Raw genomic sequence first — 21,489 nt, 5'->3', positions numbered from 1 at the left:
ACTTGTTACACATTCTTAAAACCACCCAGCATTTTGTAGACCTTCCAACCTGAAGAGACATTCAATGTCACTCACTCAAACCACAACGCTAAACATACTGGAGAATCCAGTTTCTGTTAAGCCCCTGGGAATGCTGGGATCTGGATGAAGTGTAATATGACCCAAGGAATACAGGAGACACTTGGGATCTCACCCACCCAAAATATCAGGCTTGGCTCAGTGGTAGCATTCTTGTCGCTGAGTCGGGTGGGTGTTGGTTCAAGCTCCTCACATGACACCTGCATACATAATCTAGTCTAGCCCTTCAGTTTAGGTGCCGGGCTGATTTCCTGCCCTCACACAACTGAGGAGCTGCAGCAGGATGACTGCTTAGTACTGACATTACAACAGTGACAATACTTCAAAAGTACTTCATTAGCTGTAAAGTGCTTTGAGATGGCCGGTGGTGGTGAAAGGCACTCCATAAGTGCAAGTCTCTTTACAGTTTGTTGGTGGCATGTTAACAAGGCCTCGTCTCATGCTGCACAATATGTGGACAGAGCCACCCCACTGACATTGTGGCAGTTTCAGATACTACTTTAAATTCTTTCACTGTCTTTTGAATGAGCTGTTAACCAAAGGCATGTTTGCTGTCAGGTGGCACTGTTCTATGAAGAGCAGGGGTGTTCTCTCAGTGTTTTGGTCAATATTTTTCCCTAACAACACCACTTAATCAGATTATATGGCCACTTTAGCCATTGCTGTTTGTGGGACCTTGCTCATGTAAATTGGCTGTGTTTCTCTGCATCACAACAGGAAGTACAATATAGAAATACTTCATAGACTATTAAATGCTTTAGGAATCACTGAGGATGTTATATCACTCATGTTCTTTCTTCCACCTTTCTCTTTCATCTCTTTACTTTGAAGTTTTATGTTATGGCTGCTAATCTAGGCTAACACTCCGAAGAGGTACTGTACAGATGGAGGCAACGTCTTTGTGTTGAGATATTAAACTGAGAGTCCCTTTGCATAATCAGGTGGTTTGGGTAAATGCTGAAGATCCCATGAGATTGCTTGAAGGAATCCTAGACAGCACACCTCAAACAATAGCATCAAAAGCTAGCTAACTGTCGTTCATCTCATTCCTGATTTGGGATCTTGCTGTGTACAAAATGGGTACTGCATTTGTTTGCATAACGAGTCACAACACGTCAAAGCAATTCATTATTTTGAGGCACTTTGACTCACTTCTGAGAGCTGGAATAAAGTTGAACATAAATGAGTCTTCCATTCTCTTTTCTGCACTCATTTGTAGCCAAACTTGTCACATTATCTGCAACCTTTCTCAATTACAGATTAATGAATTGAACCCCTGTGCTTCTTCTCTGTACACTTGAGGTAGGCAAGTTACTGAAAGGCCCCTTCTACAATCTCATTGGAGCACTGCCCTTTGTTGACTGATAAGGCAGCTTAGAGGAGGCAGAGGCAGAATGGGGATCTGCACATGGCTTAAATCAGGAGCAGTTAATCATTTTTACTCTCAGCTGTACCAGTAGTAAAGGAGCCAAAGCTCATCACAAACATTCCAGTTATTCTGCTTATTTGATTAGATTGCTCTACAGAGAACCAGCAAGGACTTGATGGGCCAAACTACCTCCTTCTGTGCTGTAATAATTCTATGCCTCTATTACAAACTAGAACTGTAAAGTATGCAATGAGGTCAATATGCTGAATATATATTAAAAATATGTGGGTACATGTAATTCCTGTCTGATCTTGGTGAAGGAAGAATTAAAACTCATTTCATCCACTTCAAGGGTAAAAATATTTCTGGACAATTAACTCTAAAGCAACATTGTTCTCTGAGTGAAGCAGTCAAAGATTACGGGCCACAAGCCATTCAGGCTCCTCTGTCAATGAGAGACTGTTATAAGTGTGGAGTGCGAATCAGTTAATTGTCCAGAAGAAACACCCTATTCAGTTTTTTCACCTAGCTTCTAAGCTGATCTCGTGAAGCATTTTTGTCACACAAAACACATTATTAACCTAGAGAGTTTCATGCCAAATTAGTTTTTAGAATCTCGGCGACCCCCACTATTTTGCTCACACGTTTCGGTCAGACCCATGGGAAGGCAAGAGGCCAGAGGTGGTTCTGGACCAGTAACAAACAATGTCATCCAACACACACAAGATAGTTAACGCAGTCACAACGAAAAACAGCAGATTCTCATTCAATCCAGAAATTCTTGTTTTTGGAACAATTCAGACGTGCTGTAATGATCTGAATTTCAGCACCAAAACAGCCAGCAAACACTGAAGCTACAGCCAACTTTATGTGTAGTTCCTTTGGCATCAGTATAATTCCATAACTATGGGTCTATAATTAATTGGAAAATCACTGCCATCTAGCATATGGATTTTGAAAAATTCACAATAACAAACATCAAGATGCAAGGTAGTGTGTTCACTAGGTTTATTTATTGGTATCAATGCACCACAGGAGAAATCATTATAAGTAAATGCACTATATGAAATATTTCTTGCGCTTTAAATTGATCATCCCAAAGCATTCCAACATACCAAAACCAATTCTAAATGCTAACCACCAGCACTTTATACTTGTGTTTAAGCACTTCATACATCGTTTGCAAAAGAGCACGGTCTAATGGCCTCTATGCACCACTTTCTACTGGCTATATATCATTTATATCTACTTTATCCCTCCATGGAGCACCACCTTGACGTGGTGGAGAGGCTTGTATGCTTTAACGATCCCTTGAGTGCTGCCGTCAGAAGCTCCTTGCTTCTGGTAAGGCCATCCCGTAGCGGCAAGGTTGGGGGGTGGGTGCCAGGCAAAGTGCTAGCAAAAAGTCCTCAAACAGCAGAACAGGCAAAGGAAGATGATGCAACTCACTGGTTGTGAAGGCAGAAGACAGCTGCTGCGGCAAGGTTGTCCCAGTCATCGTGGTTCGACATGTCACCAAAATCTGACCAACCTGTCAAGATCATGTGAACAACGATGGCACCTGACATCCCCAAGGTCAAACAAAATCATGCACAGGCTTCTACCAGGGTCCATTTGCCAAGTCCTGTGACAATGGACACAGACGACAGATACATGAAGGTCGTAGGACACGTGTGTTGGGACAGAGGTGTCTTCGGGTAGCAGCATCTATGATTGAACAGTTGTCTTCAGGATACCCTCTGCTCACCCCAAATGAGAAGCAGCTAGAAAAGGTGCCCTAAAAATAGGCTGTCCCACTTTCTCCTGGCTGGGGAACCACACCCTGCAGGACCACCATCTTTGTTGTCAAAGAACAAAATCTTTAAATGTTGCAACTTGGAATGTTAGACACTCATGGATAATCTCAAGAGTGACCGTCTGGAAAGAAGAACAGCAATTGTATCATGTGAGCTATCAGGACTCCAAATTGACATCGCCGCCCTCAGTGAGACCCGCCTTCCTGGGGAGGGGCAGCTGAAGGAACAAGCCGAGAGGTACACCTTCCACTGGAAAGGCAAGGCTGACAGTGACCTGTGTATCCATGGGGTTGGTTTTGCATTCCAGAATAGGATCTTGGATTCCCTGCCAGAACTCTCCATTTGTATAAATGAAAGGCTCGAGACACTTCGCCTACAGTTCAATCGTAACCAATATGCCACTGTCATCAGCACTTATGTCCTAACCCTTGACTCCAATGATGACGTTAAGGAAAAGTTCTATTCTGACCTTGAAGTCCTCACTGCCATTCCCAAAAAAAAGAAACGATCATCCTTCTGGGGGACTTCAATGCCAGGAGTGACCATGACCCCAATGTCTGGAGTGGAACCATTGGGAAAAAAGGAGTGGGAAAGGCCAATGCAAATGGCGTCCTTCTGCTGACAAAGTGTGTTCAGCATGGCCTCGTTATCATAAACATCCTCTTCAATAAGAATGCCAAATACAAAAGCATGTGGAGGCATCCTAGATCAAAGCATTGGCACCTTCTGGGTTATGTCAAAGTTTCAGTCAAAGATCTAAGTGCATCACTCGATCCATGCGGACGGCAATGACTGCTGGACAGGCCATGGACTTGTTTGATTGGTGATGAACATTCACCTAGCAGGGCCCAAAAGATCAAGAGAGAAAAAATCAACGTCTCAACCCTAAAGCAGCCTGACCAAAGAGAGGCATTACAAGTACAGCTCAGGACCCATCTGGAAAATCATCGCACATTCCAGAACAGTGGGATCAAATAAAGCCAGATGTACTAGACTCCTGTACCCAAATCATTGGGTTCAAGTATCATCGTCACTAGAGCTGGTTAATGAAAATGATGCTGAAATATGTGGCATCTATGAAAAAAACGAGTAACCTCATTGCCTGGCAGAATAACCCACAGTACAACTCAAGAATGCAGCATGCCAACAGTCAAGTCTGACGCCCAAAGTCCACCCTAGAAGATAATGGACATGTGGTGGGAAGCCCGAGAGATCCAACAATATGCTGATCATCATGGCATGTGAAGCTTTTTTAAACCACTAGGACGATCTATAGGCCAAGGTCACAGGTCATCTCTCACAGAGTGGCATTTCTCTTCTTAAGGATGACAATGCCATCCATCAACACTGGAAAGAACATTTTAACAACTTCTCAACCACAAGTCCACAGCGGAAGCTGATACTCTCCAGGCTGTGGTACCAGTACCCTGTGGTAGAATCTATGGGTGAGCCACCATCAATGGGAGAGCTGTAACAAGCAATGAAACACAGGACATGAAAAACACCTAAGCCTGCATCCCTGTTGGTATTCCAGCTGAGGTCTTCAAAGCTGGTGGGTCTTTGCTCTGTGCTCACCCTACAGGTTTGGTAGGAAAAAGAGTTGACTTGAGGAGTGTGACAACTGAAATTATCTTCAAGGAGATAAATTATGCTGTGGAAATTATCAAGGTATTTCCCTCTTGGCCATAGGAGAAAATCCTGACATGCATTCTCCTGAATCAGCTACTTCCGGTGACTGAGGGAATCTCAGAGACACAGTGTGGCTTTATATCTTCCAGAGGAACCTCTGATATGTTCTTTGTTGCCAAACAAGTCCAAGGAAAATGTCGAGAACAACACCAGGAACTCTTCATTGCATTCATCGACCTGACCAATGTATTTTACTCAGTAAATCATGAGGCTCTGTGGATTGTGCTCCAAAGATTTGGATGTCCAAGAAACTTCATCAAAATCCTGTAATTGCTTCATGATGACATAACTGCAACAATCTTGAGTGGGAGATCTGAAACAGACACCTTCAAAATCTGGATTATGGTCAAGCAAGGCTGTGTGATAGCTCCCATAGTATTTATAATCTACCTGACAGTAGCTATTTACCTCACCAAAGATCAACTGCCCTTTGGTGTCAGTCTTAAATACCAGCCAAATGGAAAACTCTTTAACCTCAGTCGCCTCCATGCCAAACTAAGCTGACCACTTGTGATACACATGATCTACAATTACAGATGGCTGCACTGCTGTTGCCCATTCTGCACCAGAATTGGAAGCCACTCTCAATCTCTTCAATTCCGCATACAAGAAACTCAGCCCGTCCTTCAATATTGCCAAAACAAAACCCGTATCAACCCGCACATGAGCAGCCATGTTCCAGCTCCTATATACATTGGAGGTGAGACTCTGGAATATGTTGAGCACTTCCCATATCTTGGCAGCCACTTATCTCAAAAGGCCACCATTGACAAGAACATCCAACACTGGATCAGCTGTGGCAGCTCAACCTTCTACAAATTATGGCAGTAAGTATTTGACAACAAATACCTCTGCAAGTCAACAAGAGTTCGACTGTACAAAGCAGTTGTCGTCACCACACTGCTGTACTGCAGTGAGGCGAGCACTTTGTATCAGCAACATAAGAGTGATAGAGAAATTCCATCAGCAATGCCTCTGCCGCATTCTCCAGATTCAACGGGAACACTGTCAAACAAATGCTAGTGTTCTTCTTGAAGCCAGCTTCACAAGCATTCAGGCAAAATTCTTGCAGTCAACTCTGGTGGGCTGAACACTGTGTCTGGATGGCCGAAAACTGTCTCCCACACCAGGTCCTGTTTTCTCAATTCTCAAGTGGCCAACTTTCTGGGACAGCACAAAGAAAATGCTTCAAAGACACTCAAACGCTCCTTGAAGCATGACAGCATTGACATTAATGACTGGGAGGAGCTTGCTCCCTATCGTTCAAAATGGTGATAACTTGTCCATCAAGTTGCATCACGCTTTGATTCACAACAACTTAATGATGAGGCAAAGCTACAGCAGAGAAGAAAATGAAGCAAACCCTGCATTCTGCACCCCACCACCTCATGTGACATCCTTCCCCATGTGCCTATGGATTGAGAATTGGGCTGTTTAGTCACATGATTACATGTACCAAGGCAGAAGCTCACAACCTCGAGTAGACATCAGCCTCAAATCGATGGACAGCCATCGCCTTTACAAGCCATTTGAAGCTGTCCCAGAAGATAGAGATTCTTCACATCTCTTTCAACAGGCTTGTCTCATGATACTTTCCTGACCCAAACATACTGACCCATGAATAAATTCAATGTATTTATCAGGCCATGGAGACCATCAGCTATTCCAACACCAGTTTGCAAGATCCATGAAAAGTAATAATGGAAAACGATAGAGCATTGGCCTGTAATTTCTAATCCGCGGCCTAGCAGATGGACAACTTGCTGGGCGTGTACATTCGTAACATTAGCCCTTGTGCCTACGGTGCTGTCAGATAGAAAGAAGTCAGGCTGTTTATGTTCAGCAAGAAACGTCAATGGCAGGAAAACTGTCTTAACCAACAATGGCACTCGCCTAATAAAATTACCTCAACAAGCTCAAAATGCTCTCTGCACACAGCGGTTTGGAAGAAAAAAATCTCTTGTCCAACTCTACTCTCTAATGTTTTCAGTTTAATTGGGTATATAGTTTACCTTTAACCAACATCACTGAAACAGATTATCTGGTCATTTTTCTAGGAATACAGAACATGTTATGTGCAAATTGAATGCTACATTTCCCTAAGCTACAATAGAGGCTACACTTCAAAACTGCTTCACTGATTGAAGTTCTTTGGGATGTCTTAAGGTCATGAAAGATGCTATACAAATGCAAATTACTTCTTTTAAATTCAAAGTTGTTAAATTCTAATCATATAATTAATAGTTTTAACATTAAATCCCTCTTTGCTGTGACATTTATATTGATTGATAAAGATTATCTATAATTTCTATTTTACAGTAAATGACATTCACGCCTAAGAATCACACTGCAACCGAAATATATTTAAGCAACTTTCATTCATTCATTCAATTCCTTCTATACATAGGTAGCAAAGAGCCTCACTCCTAAAATCTTTCAGTCATGTTACTTTTACTGTTCAGACAAGAACAATGGGGAGGGGGTTAGGCGTCTAAAACTCCCACCGATCTTTCAATTAAACTCTGTAGTCGTTTCCTGTTCATTCAGAAAACACGATATATAAACAAAATGAATCTTTGCTAGTTTTGTTGTTCTTTTCCAAACATCCCACTGTGCCACCAACACTCAGTCTGCCTCCCTTTAGGAATGTTTACATAAATACTGTGCTTTTTCCCTCGTGTACAATCAGATATGTCTCCAACTTTCAGGCTGACGTAAGGGCTATAGAATTTACAAGTCTATTGCTCATGTTATTATCACCAATAAAGGCTGAACTCCTCACAGAGTAAAAGAAAAGCACATTGTACGGCATCTCTAAAGAGTTATCCATTCTGGTAACTCTTCATTGCAGCTTTACTGACCCAGGCAGCCTAAAGTGACCAAACTTTGAGTTTCCATGAAATGTATGCAAGACCTAATTCTGACTGCAGTTACTACTTCATGCTTAACTGAACAGCAAGAGTGCTCTTCATAATATGATCTGCTACATTGCACCACTGGGACTAACTTACTGAAATGGGCTGAAGTATACAAATCTTTTTTTTAAAGAAGTATCATGCTGTAAGTCTGTTTTACCAGTTTAAACATTCATTATAGACATGGAGAAAATCTCATTCTACTTACCTAGGCACAAATAAGCCAGATATGTTGTATTTGAAGTTAAAAGTCTTTTCACAATGGACACATAGCTAGGATGCAGTGGGTCTCACAGTATGTTGCCCACAAACTGTAATGAATTCCAACAGCTAATACTGTAACAATCTGCAAATACTGCTATAAATGACAGAAAGGAACTCATATAGCCAGCCAATTAACAGTTTGTGGAGTTCACATTTGAAGCCACAATTCTTGAATGAAGTGCATTGAAGAGTGACTCACACAAAAGACCACTGGTTATAAAACTGTAGCCTTCCGACAGAGGCTCCTCCCTGTTGCATTGTCATGAAAGGTCAGCATCTGACTGACAACCAACAAGTGCATTTCAGACATCTGAAACTGCTGGGTGGGGGGGGTGGGGGTCAGTAGGATATAACTCCATATCGTACTCATACAGTCAGCCCACCCATTTCAATTTACAATTCACAGCTGAAGATTCGAATGAAAAGCTTGCCTTTACTGTATGATGTAAGGCTCTCAAATTACAGCAACAGCATTTGCTGTTCTATACGTTTATATCTTCCACCCTCTTAGTGAAATTATTTTACTATGGTTTGAATGTGCCCAAACTCTTTGATTTAATTCAGTGTTGTGATGCATGACAATTTGTAATTTTTTTATCTTAATACTTTATAAAATAAAAATCTTACTGATTTAAAATGAACAAAGACTAGAAATGCAATAAACAATGATGTTGGATCAGCAATGCATCATCCTACAGTGATGTTGGGCTGCAGCTTTAGTCTTCATGGCACTGAGGTCTAATTTCCGTTGTGTTTTATTGGCTGGGTGCTAAGTGGACACCCTGTTGAAGAGAAGAGTGAGAAAATTGGAAGACAAGTTTTCATTGAACCCCTCACAAGATTTCAACTAATTTGTTTATTCCAAGAACGCCTTGATTTTGAGGAATATTTCTTGTCACAAATTCTGTTTCATCGCTCTCATTATACCAAACAAAACAGATGTTTTATGCTAGAAAAAATAAGATGATTTTAAAAGTTGAAAAGGTTAATTTAATTCCAGGTTTACAGTAGAAGTGAACAAAGTGAAGCTGGGACATTACATAAAGAATCTTATTATAGCAGAAAGGTGGAAAATACAGCAGATTCTGACACTACTGACCTGTATAGTAACTCTAAAAATACAAGTGGGAAGCACATATTGCTCTATTCAAAAAGGAGACATCCTGGCAGTTTTTACAAGGTCAATTTATTCTCAGGTCTATGAAACTTTCTCAGTATAGAAAAGCACCATGTGTTTCAATTATTAAGACTGAACACAGAGTCAAATTCATGTGTGAACTGTTTCTTAAAGTAAGTGAAGGAAACATCCCTTTATCTGTGACTGTCAGTAATGCAGGATAATGGGCAAGAGCTCACTTCTAAAACGCTGTCAAATGACATATGTCTGAGGTTATATCATGGATAACTGCACGGTTAATCTATGTAATGAATATTTTTCAGGTAATATCTACCAGCATATTGTAATCTTAACTGACTATTCAATTCAATTCAAGGTTTTACCATTAATCCAGATTCCTCATTCTCTGCTAAGCTCCTTTCACATTAACTCTTAACTAACCATTGCTGGAGACTTTAACCCATTATCCATATTCTAACAAAGACACTGAGCTTTAAAGCTACTTTGAACAATAAACAAGGTGCTTCTTTTTGAAATTCAGAATTAAAATACAATTCTCACTGGACTTTCTGACAAAAGTTCTTTTGCTCCAAAAGTCTTGAAATTATGCTTTCGAAATATTATGTACAAATGCTTAATCTGTTCACACAAAATTTCTTAGTCCATAATTTTAACAGAGGAACAAATCCAAATCGATTTTTGCCTCCTTTAAAATCACAGAGAAAGAAAAATTTCAAATGAATATGTAAAGCGTTTAGATGTTAAATATTCAAAGGATCTAATTTCAAGGTAAAAGAATCTTGAACAGAAACCTTGGCTTTTCCTTCAAAAGTGCTGACTATCAAAATATTTGCCTTCCTTTCCCTATGTGTCCTTCGGAACCGTATTATCACTCAAGAACAAGCGAAAAGACCAAATTATCTGACAATACAAAGATAAGTAGGATAGCAAGTTGTGAGGAGGATACAAAGGTGGGGGGGAGGGGTGTGGTGGGGTGGAATTTTCTGGAGCCCACTAGAGCAGGAAATGTGCGGAGTAATTTAATTAGGGGGATGCGAAATTTCAATTTCCCAACGCTGGGTTGAGAGGCAGAGATAAAGCCAGTGGCGTGTTTGCGGCGTGTTGAGCCTCACACTGGCCTGTGGCAGGTTGCTACTATAATACATTTGTACATCTTGAATACTCATTAGCATTAATTTAAAAAAATAAAGGCCTATCTTCAAGATAATGTCAGCGGTGCACAGGAATCTTGTGGCCCCCAGGTCATGATCATTTGAAGGTGATATACACCAAATGGCTTTGAGCAGTTGTGTCTGAGGTCAGCAGTTTGCTTTGTTGAACTCTACAGTACAAGGGAGGGAAGCAGGAGAACGGCAGCTTGAATGGAGGCTTGGGACCAGCAAGGGTGAGTCAGTGGTGAGGGAAGTGACAGTGTGAGGTTAGTCAGGGGTATGGAGGAATGAAGTGGGAAAGACCTGGTGCACTGGATGTGAAGGGTGGGAGGAGGGTGGCGGGGACAGTCAGTCAAGGTAAGAAAATAAGAGATCTTAAGGGTGTGCTCAGTACTGTCCACATGCGGGTCCATCTCAGGGTGTTGGCTGGCAGAGGGAACATTCACAGCAACAGTAGGACGATTTGGGAGGAGGGTGGTTTCAGCCTGAGGTTGGGATAATTGAAGGTCTCATAGGGCAGGTCAGAAATTTAACAACAGCTTTAAGGATGATGTGGGAAGGGTCTAAGATCAAAGGGAGAATGTTGACAGGGATGGGTGTGAGCTCAGTGGTGGAAGGGGAGGGAAGGGGTGGCTTTCGAATTGGATGGTGATAGGGTCCTGGGTAATGGGTGGAGGTTGAAGGGTTATAGAGGGAAGATGCAAAGTAATGTTGGGAGGGTCAAGGGTGAAGGAGGCAAGCGTGAAGGTGATAGGAAGAGGATGGAAAGTAACAGCTTCAAGCATAAACCTTGCAATAATCATTTTTGTAAAGCTTCCAGAAGCACATGTGGTACCAGGATGGGAGATCAACATGGGTGGAGCCCAGTGTGGGTTGGGTGGAGTTTTGGCTGTGGACAATGGAAAGTATTGAAAATCTCATTTCTTATCAGTTATATGGGTGAAATATGTGGACACATATATTCTCATCTCATCACCTGTCTTCTTCACATAATTCAATTGCTGGAATACCTGTGGGTCTCATAAGCCCAATATTCCTGTAAACTTGGGAGCCGGAGAAGAGGATGCAGAGGTCTTACCAGTCTGCAACAGAGGCCAATATGCCAGCAGCAGGCAGCACCAAAAGTGAAAGCTGGTCAGGATGAAGCCATTCTGGAAAGGCAATGTAGAAGATGGGCCCTGTATTTTGCAGCAAAGTTGTAGCCTGGAAGCAAAAACTCCCTTTTTGTCCAGAAGGCTCTTTTATAGCCCACCAGTGGCTGCAGCATTTTCAGCTGATAGTGGGTTTCACCAATAAAAAGCTTCCCATGTCACTGAATTGCACGTGTTTCCTATGAAAACTGCCTGCATTTTAACTTTTAATTATAATTGCATGGGAAACAGCAATAAGGGAGACAGCAGAAGTGGTGCATAGTTCTGGATATGGCTTCAGGAATGGCATGCTGTTGACAAAATCCCCCAAAAGAATCTACAAATGAATACAGTTAGGTTAAATGAGTGGGCAAAATATCAGCAGATGCAATACAGTGTGGGAAAACGTCAGGTTGTCCACTTTGGCAGGAAGAATAGAAAAGCAGAATATTATCTAAATGGAGAAAGATGGCAGAATGCTATGGTACAGAGGGATCATGAATCATGTACATGAATCACAAAATGTTAACATGCAGGTACAACAACAAATAGGTAAGGCAAATGGAATGCTGGCCTTTATTGCAAGAGGGATGAAGTATAAAAGGAGGGAAGTCTTGCTGCAACTGTGCAGCACATTTGTGAGACCACAGCTAGAGTACTGTGTATAGTTCTGGTCCCCTTAAGGAGGAATTTACTTGCACTGGAAGCAGATCAGAGGAGGTTCACTTGGCTGATTTTGGGATGAGAGGTTTGTATTATGAGGAAAGGTTGAGCAGATTGGGCCTATACTCATTGGAGTTTAGAAGAATGAGAGCTAATCTTACTGAAAGGTAAAAGATTCCAAGGGGGCTTGACAGGGTGATGGTGAGAGAATGTTTCCCCTCGTGGGGGAATCTGGAACTAGGAGGCACAGTTTAAAAATAATTTAAGATGGAAATGACCTTCTCTCAGAAGGTCATGAACCTTTGAATATCTGTACCCCAGAGAGTAGTGGAGGCTGGGTCATTGAATATATTCAAGGCTGAGTTAGGCAGAGTCAGGGATTATGGGGAGCAGGCAGGAAAGTGGAGTTCAGGCAACAATCAGACCAGCGATTGAATGGCAGAGCTGGTTCAATGGGCCAAATGGCCTACTTCTGCCCCCTTTTCTTTTGATCTAGAATCTCATATTATGGGTTTTAAAGACCCAACAGTAAACTCATTTGAATAACTGAAACAAAGAATAAATGAAATGCTCACATCTTTTAAAAAGATATTCTCATCAATTGTCTCCAATAAATTTCCTCACTTCTACTGGCGTATGGTTTTACTGGCACTGGACACCCTCCAGCACCTCACATAAGTGGCAATTAGTCATGTGTGAGCCTTGATAGGAAATGATAGCAGGCTATATGGATGTAAAGGGCATCACAGCTAAAACCAGTCCTGTCCTCACATTATGCCTATGCATAGTTATTCCATGCTGGGGTCACTGAATAGCAATCAAGAGCGAGAACTCACTAACTCAGCCATGAAGCCAATTAAACTGATCACTGGCCTAATGGGGATAACTCAGCACAGACAATGGATCAAACCTAGATCCTTCTGGTCAGAGTGGCTCAGCTATTTGCTAGCTAAAACCAATGAGTAATTGGGTGCAAGCGTGATCATTGAAGAATCAATTATTCATCCAAGACATTTTTGATCAGATGTTCATTGAAAAAATAACTCTGTATCCACTTCCACCTTTATGGGGAAGTGCTGTAATGCAAGTGTCATGTTTTTAAACCAGCAGCAATACTTGAGATGTCATTTTTCATAATGGTGTAAATTAGGCTGTGGAATAGAAACAGAACTTCCGGTTCACTTCAGCCATTATGTTCAATGTGAATCAATAGAAAGATTGGATGACTGCTTTGAGTTATGTGCCATGGCTTTCATAGGTTTGTTTTCTTTAACTTTCTCGATCATGTTTCTACATTTCAACTAAGAAGTGTCCAAAACATAAATATACCAGATGGATTGCTTTAACCTATGTAGTGACCTGAACATCTTTAAAGACAGTGAAACGGCATTGGGCACAGCTACTGTTGCTAACTCTTCATCTGCCAGCAATAAGGCCACAAAACAGTTAAAACTATTAAGCCATGCAGAAATTATTGGTCATTGTTTAATGATATATAGCAATCTTACTATGTTCTGTACAGTTTAATGTCACTAACTTCTTGCGGTATCTTGAAAGTAATACATAATTTGCTATATTACAATAATGACTACACTTCAAGATGTATTTCATTGGCTGTATAGTGCCTTGTGACACCTGCTGGTCATGAAAAGCATTATATAAATGCAAGTCTTCCTTTGCTCTCTTTGACTGTAAGTCAGAAAACTCAACTTTGATATTACTGTCGGTACTAGTAAAACAACTCTATGTACAATGCAATATGATGTATTCTCTCTTTGCAGTTTTACTATTGTATGTTTTGCACAGTTAAAATGTGAGTGAAAGGTTTATCAGCTTCTTTTGAAAGTATACATCACCCTCCAGATGTCACACTTTGTACAAAAGTTTTGCGAAATTATAGCTGAACAATCTTAAAAAACACACACATGGGAAAGAAAGCTAGTTATTTCCAACTTCATACTTGAAATAAGCTAAAAGAGTTGGTGAGAATGACAAGGAGAGGAGCAAAGCAGCAGCCAATACAAAGAAATATTCTACCACATTTAAGGAAGTCAAAAAAGTTTTGGATTAAATCCATGGTAAGCAAATATCCTTCAATAAAACAGCAAGGAGGAGACTAAGATCAATGAATTCTCTCAAAATATTTCTTGTTCAAATGTAGCAAGACCTGGACAATATCCAAGCTTGGGCTGACAAGTGAAAGTAACATTCGCACCACTCAAGTGCCAGGCAATGGAGAGAGTCCAACAAGAGAGAGTCTAACCATCGCCCTGTGACATTCAATGAATTACCATTGCTGAATCCCCCACTATCAACAACCTGGGGGTTATCATTGACCAGAAACTGAACTGGACCAGCCATATAAATACTGTGGCTACAAGAGCAGGTCAGGGGCTAGGAATACTACGGCAAGTAACTCACCTCCTGACCCCCCAAAGCCTGTCCACCAAGAACAAGGCACAAGTCAGTAGGGTGATGGAATACTCTCCACTTGCCTGGATGAGTGCAGCTCTAAATACACTCAGGAAGCTTGACACCATGCGGGACAAAGCAGCCCACTTGATTGGCACCCCTTCCACAAAATTTCGCTCACTCCACCACTGACGCATGGTGGCAAAGGTATGCACCACCTACAAGATGCACTGCAGGAACTCACCAAGAATCCTTAGACAGCACCTTACAAACCTACGATCATGACCATCTAGATGGACAAGGGCAGCAGATAGATGGGAACACCACCACCTGGAAGTTCCCCTCCAAGCCACATACCATCCTGACTTGGAAATATATCGCTGTTCCTTCACTGTCGCTGGATCAAAATCCTGGAATTCCCTCCCTAACAGCACTGTGGGTGTATCTTCACCACAGGTACTGCAGCTGATCAAGAAGGCAACTCACCACCACCTTCTCAAATGCAATTAGGGATGGGCAATAAATGAGCAATAATAGCACCGCCCACATCCCATAAATGATTTCTTTTTAAATTTGCTTTCTGACTAAGTTAAGGATTTAACACCATAAATAAGAACCCTGAAATTTCAGCGTCCCTTGCTTTGCCAGCAGAACTGGGACTGATATCAGCCCCCTGTCCATCTGTAACCAAGAACATGGACCCCATCTCAAATCATGGGGGTGGATCATTTAAATAGTCAGAGTCGGTGGCCTGCCCTATGGCAGGATGAAAAAATCAAGCAGCTTTTTGAGAAGCTCAGACACACTGATCTTCATGAGGCATTTTGACGTTGGAGAGTGAGGTTGGAGTCACTTGGTCTGCCAGACCCAAATAATCACCTGGTCAGGCCCTGGTCATTAGTGGCACAACTTCCCCCATGACAGTTCTACACCAGTTGTTGGTTCAGAAAGCACCACAAATCCACCATGAGAGGTAAGGGAAGAAATATTTTTGAAAATCATGTGAATTACTCAGAAAAAGAAGGGCAGAATAAAGAAACAACAGGATAGAAATTGGTTAGTGGCCCATTTACAAGTCCATAAAAATAAAAGTGACTGTTGCAAAAAGCTTTTGACCAGATTGTAAACACCAATAAGAACTTTCTACATGTGATAAAATACGAAATTTTGAATGAATGCAGAAACAACAAGTAAATGAGGTGCTTATTATATATGTCAAGAGGAGAGAAGAATAGGCATTGTTCCATCAGCTCCAATCTCAGATCCCTCAAAAAAACCATAAATTTTGATACTTTTATTAAAAAATGGCTGAGTTTTATCATTTCAAATGATTGAAAAATGGCACTAATATATAAAATGATCATGATTATCTTTAGTGCAGTAAGTAGGAAACCTCTTTAACTCTTACGAGGCTGCCCCACTATCCGTCAAATGTGTGCACATAGTTAACAGTTACACACTTTATAATTCCTGTAGGTAACAAAATTAATGAGGGATTTGATAAAAATGAATCAGGTGAAGCTACTTCCTCTGGTTAGGAGTGACAGTGATTCAATGACGAGGAATCATCAATTTAACATTGTCACTAATTGAGTGAGAAGAGAGTTTAAGAGAAATATCTATACTTGTTCAAGTGTGGGACACTTTGCCACAGATAATAGTTGAAGCAATGCATCATTTATGGGGAAAACGGATACATTTTAAAGCAAAGAATGATGCAGGGTGGGGGAGCTGGGCAGTGGGATAAGGATTTGATTGTTCCAACTAAGAGCAGGCACAGATGCCGCAAACACCTATGGTTCTAACTAGATTGATTAACTTAGGTGGGCTGCCAGACTGTCCAACTATTATTGTCTTTTTCTACCTTGTGGTCATGCTGTCTTTATCCAGTGCAGCTGTTGTTACCGTGCAAATTACACCCATAGCATCCTTTCCATGTGCAGAAGGTGAAGAAGAGGCAGATTCAGGAAAATGACTATAGTCAATAGAGAGCAGGAAAAAAGAGTTAGAAAATGGAATGTCCATACTTTTACTACAGCTATTTAATAACAATATAAAATATATTTATGTAAAAGTATACAAGCAAGGCCGATGTACCTTTCAATCTTCAATCCTTCATTAAGTCCTCTTTCATTTAGTCTCACTTCAGCGTTCTTACGTACAGCACGCAGAACCTCCTCTTCCTTTACACCTGTTAATATGTGGGAGGAACTGCATCCTGGTTTGGTTGTTGGTTCAACTGCAATCAAGAACTCATTTCCAAATTCAATATCAGACACAAAGGACTGTTTTGTAATGGAATTTTGATCTATTCCAGCACAATTCCCTGTTGGTAGAACACCCGTTAGGTTTTCCTGTTCTCTGGCACCAGTTCTTAAGCAGCTTTCTGATGCATCTCCAATGTGCAATAAGAACAGGTGTTCAGTTGTACTGCTGGGTTCCTTGCTTTCAGTGGTCATGGGTTCGCTAACCTGAGTTTCCAGAGATGCAGCATGGTTTTTATAGCCCATGCCTCCTGTTGAGAGGAGCTCTTTCTCCATTTCTTCTGAGGGTGTGCCACTTCCTAAAGCAAAATCCATCGCCAAACTTAATTTCTCCCCGCAGGTACTATGTGAAATGAGATTGTCATATGTCTGCTGTTGCTCACCATCTGAAGTTGCAGCCAACAGCTGGTTTATTTCCACAGCTTCAGAAACAGACAGAGTGCAAAGAGGAAACTCCATCTCAGGATTTATTCCAAAAGTCATGCCTTTTTCCATGCTCCCAACACTATTCACATAAACACTTTCTTTTCCACTCAGGTTCAGGGTCTGTTGTTTCTCACTGTTGTATCTTTGCCTTAAAATATCCTCTTGTATTGTTGCATCGGAATGCAAAGAATTACAAGAGAGCTCACTGGATTCTGGGATTAAAGTTTTAAGGTGATGTACATTTTCAACAGAGAAGTTTTCTTTTATTTCATCAGTGGATATTTGCTGAGCTTCACTGAGAGTACTGTTTGTAGTCTCCTGCAGTTCAGTAGCAACATCAGAGCTAGATAACAGTTTCACATTTTCTGTAAAAGCAGAGTTTTCTATACCCATTTTATCAATGCATGCATTTTCTTTGAAGATGCTTAATTTTGTTTCACTGCTGCATGTCTGTCGTTTAGTGTCAAAGCTGAATCCCAAAAATTTATCTTCATCGTTCTCAGTATCACATTTCTGGGAGCTGGATAACAGTCCCATAGGGTCTTGGTCTGAAATATTCTTGCTGTCAGTCAGAATGTTATTTTCCTCTTTGCTTTCAGTGTTGCAGGTTTGCTGTTGTTCATTTTCAAAGTCCAGTGACTCTAGCTCTACTTCTTCAGGGTCCTGAGGCATGGGTGTCAGTTTATTGGCTTCTGGAATTATACTTCCTCCTTCCACCTTAAGGCTGTTCACATCTTCTTGAAAGACTTTTTCTTCTGGTTCTCCACTGGAGGTTTGACACTTATCACCATTAAAATTGGAAGCCAGTAAATAATCTTTTCCGTTCTTCAGCTCATGAATCTGCAAGTTGGATTGCAATTTTGTTGCTTCTAAGGGTGTAGTGATTTCTGCATCAGCCTTTAATTTAAACATATTGGTTTCTGAGATATTGTCTAGTGCTTCATGCTTCCAATTTTGCTGTTCGATATTCCAACTGACATCTGAAAGCTTCTCCCTAAATTCCTTGGTATCATTTTTTGAAGAGTAAAATGGTAATATCTTGGTGGTATCTGTATAGAAGTTATTTTCTATATAATTATCTTCCTTACATATCTCTGTTTTCATTCCACTGCTATATATTTGCGGTTGCTCATTACTGAAAGCTATCAGTTCAGAGGTGACAAAATCCTGAGGTGTTGGTGCTAATTTCATACTTTCAAGGTTGGTAATATTTTCCGCAGCACTTTGTAAAAAAGATATAGTTTTTCCATTAGCTTCTTCCTCTTTAATTACACTGCTGCACATCTGCTGCTGCTCATTACTAAAAATCGATATCTTCTCCACATCCTTTACATCAGGAATCTGAATACCAGGTATCAATTTTGTGATTTCTGGAAACAAATTATTTGCACTGCCAACTTGGAGGCAGTCCACCCTTTCTGTTTGTTGTTCACCACTGAAACTCATTACGTTCTCTGACATGACAGCAGTATTAACGCCCTGTGTGCAAGCTGTCAATTCCTTAGTGTCTTCTGTACTTGCTTCTGATACCTGTACATTTTCTTCATGAAGATTTTCTTTTGATACATTGTTGAGTATGAGTTCTTTATTATCGCCACAAAAATGTTGTAATATCTCTTTTCCTTTTTCATCACCATGATTCTGAAGGCTAGCTGTCAATTCCATGGTTCCTGCTGGTACAGCCTCTGACCCTGTCTGAAGGCTCCACATGTTCTCTTCAGGAACGTTGTCTTTCATTATACTGATACCTATTTGCAGCTGTTCACTAACAACTGCCAACGACGTCTTTTTTGATATGTCAGGAGTCTGCAACCCAATAACTTCTGTGAGCACCTGAAGCCTACAAAATTTTTCTTCACAGACATTTTCTTTTGCCTCATTGGTACATATTCGTTGTTGTTCACCACAGAAACCCATTACGTTCTCTGACATAACAGCAGTATTAATGCCCTGTGTGCAAGCTGTCAATTCCTTAGTGTCTTCTGTACTTGCTTCTGATACCTGCACATTTTCTTCATGAAGATTTTCTTTTGATACATTGTTGAGTATGAGTTCTTTATTATCACCACAAAAATGTTGTAATATCTCTTTTCCTTTTTTATCATTATGATTCTGAAGGCTAGCTGTCAATTCCATGGTTCCTGCTGGTACAGCCTCTGACCCTGTCTGAAGGCTCCACACATTCTCTTCAGGAACGTTGTCTTTCATTATACTGATACCTATTTGCGGCTGTTCACCAACAACTGCCAACGACATCTTTTTTGATATGTCAGGAGTCTGCAACCCAATAACTTCTGTGAGCACCTGAAGCCTACAAAATTTTTCTTCACAGACATTTTCTTTTGCCTCATTGGTACATATTCGTTGTTGTTCACCACTGAAAGTCATTACGTTCTCTGACATGACAGCAGTATTAATGCCCTGTGTGCAAGCTGTCAATTCCTTAGTATCTTCTGTACTTGCTTCTGATACCTGCACATTTTCTTCATGAAGATTTTCTTTTGATACATTGTTGAGTATGAGTTCTTTATTATCACCACAAAAATGTTGTAATATCTCTTTTCCTTTTTTATCATTATGATTCTGAAGGCTAGCTGTCAATTCCATGGTTCCTGCAGATACAACCTCTGACCCTGTCTGAAGGCTCCACACGTTCTCTTCAGGAACGTTGTCTTTCATTATACTGATACCTATTTGCGGCTGTTCACTAACAACTGCCAACGACGTCTTTTTTGATATGTCAGGAGTCTGCAACCCAATAACTTCTGTGAGCACCTGAAGCCTACAAAATTTTTCTTCACAGACATTTTCTTTTGCCTCATTGGTACATATTCGTTGTTGTTCACCACTGAAAGTCATTACATTCTCTGACATAACAGCAGTATTAATGCCCTGTGTGCAAGCTGTCAATTCCTTAGTGTCTTCTGTACTTGCTTCTGATACCTGTACATTTTCTTCATGAAGATTTTCTTTTGATACATTGTTGAGTATGAGTTCTTTATTATCGTCACAAAAATGTTGTAATATCTCTTTTCCTTTTTTATCATTATGATTCTGAAGGCTAGCTGTCAATTCCATGGTTCCTGCCAGTACCTCTGACCCTGTCTGAAGGCTCCACACGTTCTCTTCAGGAACGTTGTCTTTCATTATACTGATACCTATTTGCGGCTGTTCACTAACAACTGCCAATGAAGTCATTTTTGATATGTCAGGAGTCTCCAACCCAATAACTTCTGTGAGCACCTGAAGCCTACAAAATTTTTCTTCATGGACATTTTCTTTTGCCTCATTGGTACATATTCGTTGTTGTTCACCACTGAAACCCATTATGTTCTCTGACATGACAGCAGTATTAATGCCCTGTGTGCAAGCTGTCAATTCCTTTCTCACTAACAACTTAGAGTCTTCTGTACTTGCTTCTGATACCTGCACATTTTCTTCATGAAGATTTTCTTTTGATACATTGTTGAGTATGAGTTCTTTATTATCACCACAAAAATGTTGTAATATCTCTTTTCCTTTTTTATCATTATGATTCTGAAGGCTAGCTGTCAATTCCATGGTTCCTGCAGATACAGCCTCTGACCCTATCTGAAGGCTCCATACGTTCTCTTCAGGAACATTGTCTTTTGTTATACTGATACTTGTTTGTGGCTGTTCACCAACAACTGCGAACAAAGTTTTTTTTGATGGGTCAGGACTCTGCGACCCAATAACTTCTGTGATGCCAGGTGGCAACCCAATAACTTCTGTGAGCACCTGAAGCCGACAAAAGTTTTCTTCACAGACATTTTCTTTTACCTCATTGGTACATATTCGTCGTTGTTCATGAATAAAACTTTCTGCTTCCTGCCCTTCTGTCTGACTATGGGTAACTATACTGGAACTCAGTCCTTCTGGGAGTACATTTTCTGTATCCAATTGGAAGCCATGTATACTTTCAACACAAACATTCTCTTTCAATCCATCACTAGATGCTTTCTGATCATCATTTTCACAGCTGAGCCATAGTGGGTTTTTCTCTGCCCCCTTTATGTGGTGATTCTCCAAGCCAGCTGATAATTCTACACAGTTATTCAGTGCAGTTACATTTTCAGCAACAGTCATAATACTGCACACATTGTTCTCAGACAGCTTTTCTTCTTTTGGACTCCTGTAGATACATTGTTGTTCATCACTAAATGCCAGTGGCAT

The 21,489-nt window shown here is 40.8% G+C and overlaps 1 protein-coding gene across 7 annotated transcripts in view; it reads right to left on the bottom strand.

The window, feature by feature from the left end:
- Positions 1–20,388, bottom strand: part of LOC121289978 — a 201,120-nt gene extending 180,732 nt beyond the window's left edge. For all 7 annotated transcript variants that reach the window (XM_041210004.1, XM_041210005.1, XM_041210006.1 and 4 more), the window contains exons 1-2: positions 16,703–20,388; positions 16,470–16,580 (exon numbers count right to left, since the gene is read on the bottom strand). In XM_041210004.1, coding sequence (XP_041065938.1) covers positions 16,470–16,580; positions 16,703–20,373 — 3,782 coding nt within the window. In that variant the 5' untranslated portion in view covers positions 20,374–20,388. The remainder of the gene's footprint in view (positions 1–16,469; positions 16,581–16,702) is intronic.
- Between the last annotated feature and the right edge of the window lie 1,101 nt (positions 20,389–21,489).

The sequence above is a fragment of the Carcharodon carcharias genome, chromosome 17 (assembly GCF_017639515.1).
Source record: "Carcharodon carcharias isolate sCarCar2 chromosome 17, sCarCar2.pri, whole genome shotgun sequence".
Classification (NCBI taxonomy): Eukaryota; Metazoa; Chordata; class Chondrichthyes; order Lamniformes; family Lamnidae; genus Carcharodon; species Carcharodon carcharias.
The sequence above is the reverse complement of the archived record's forward strand: the minus strand, read 5'-3'. Positions and strand labels throughout refer to the sequence as shown.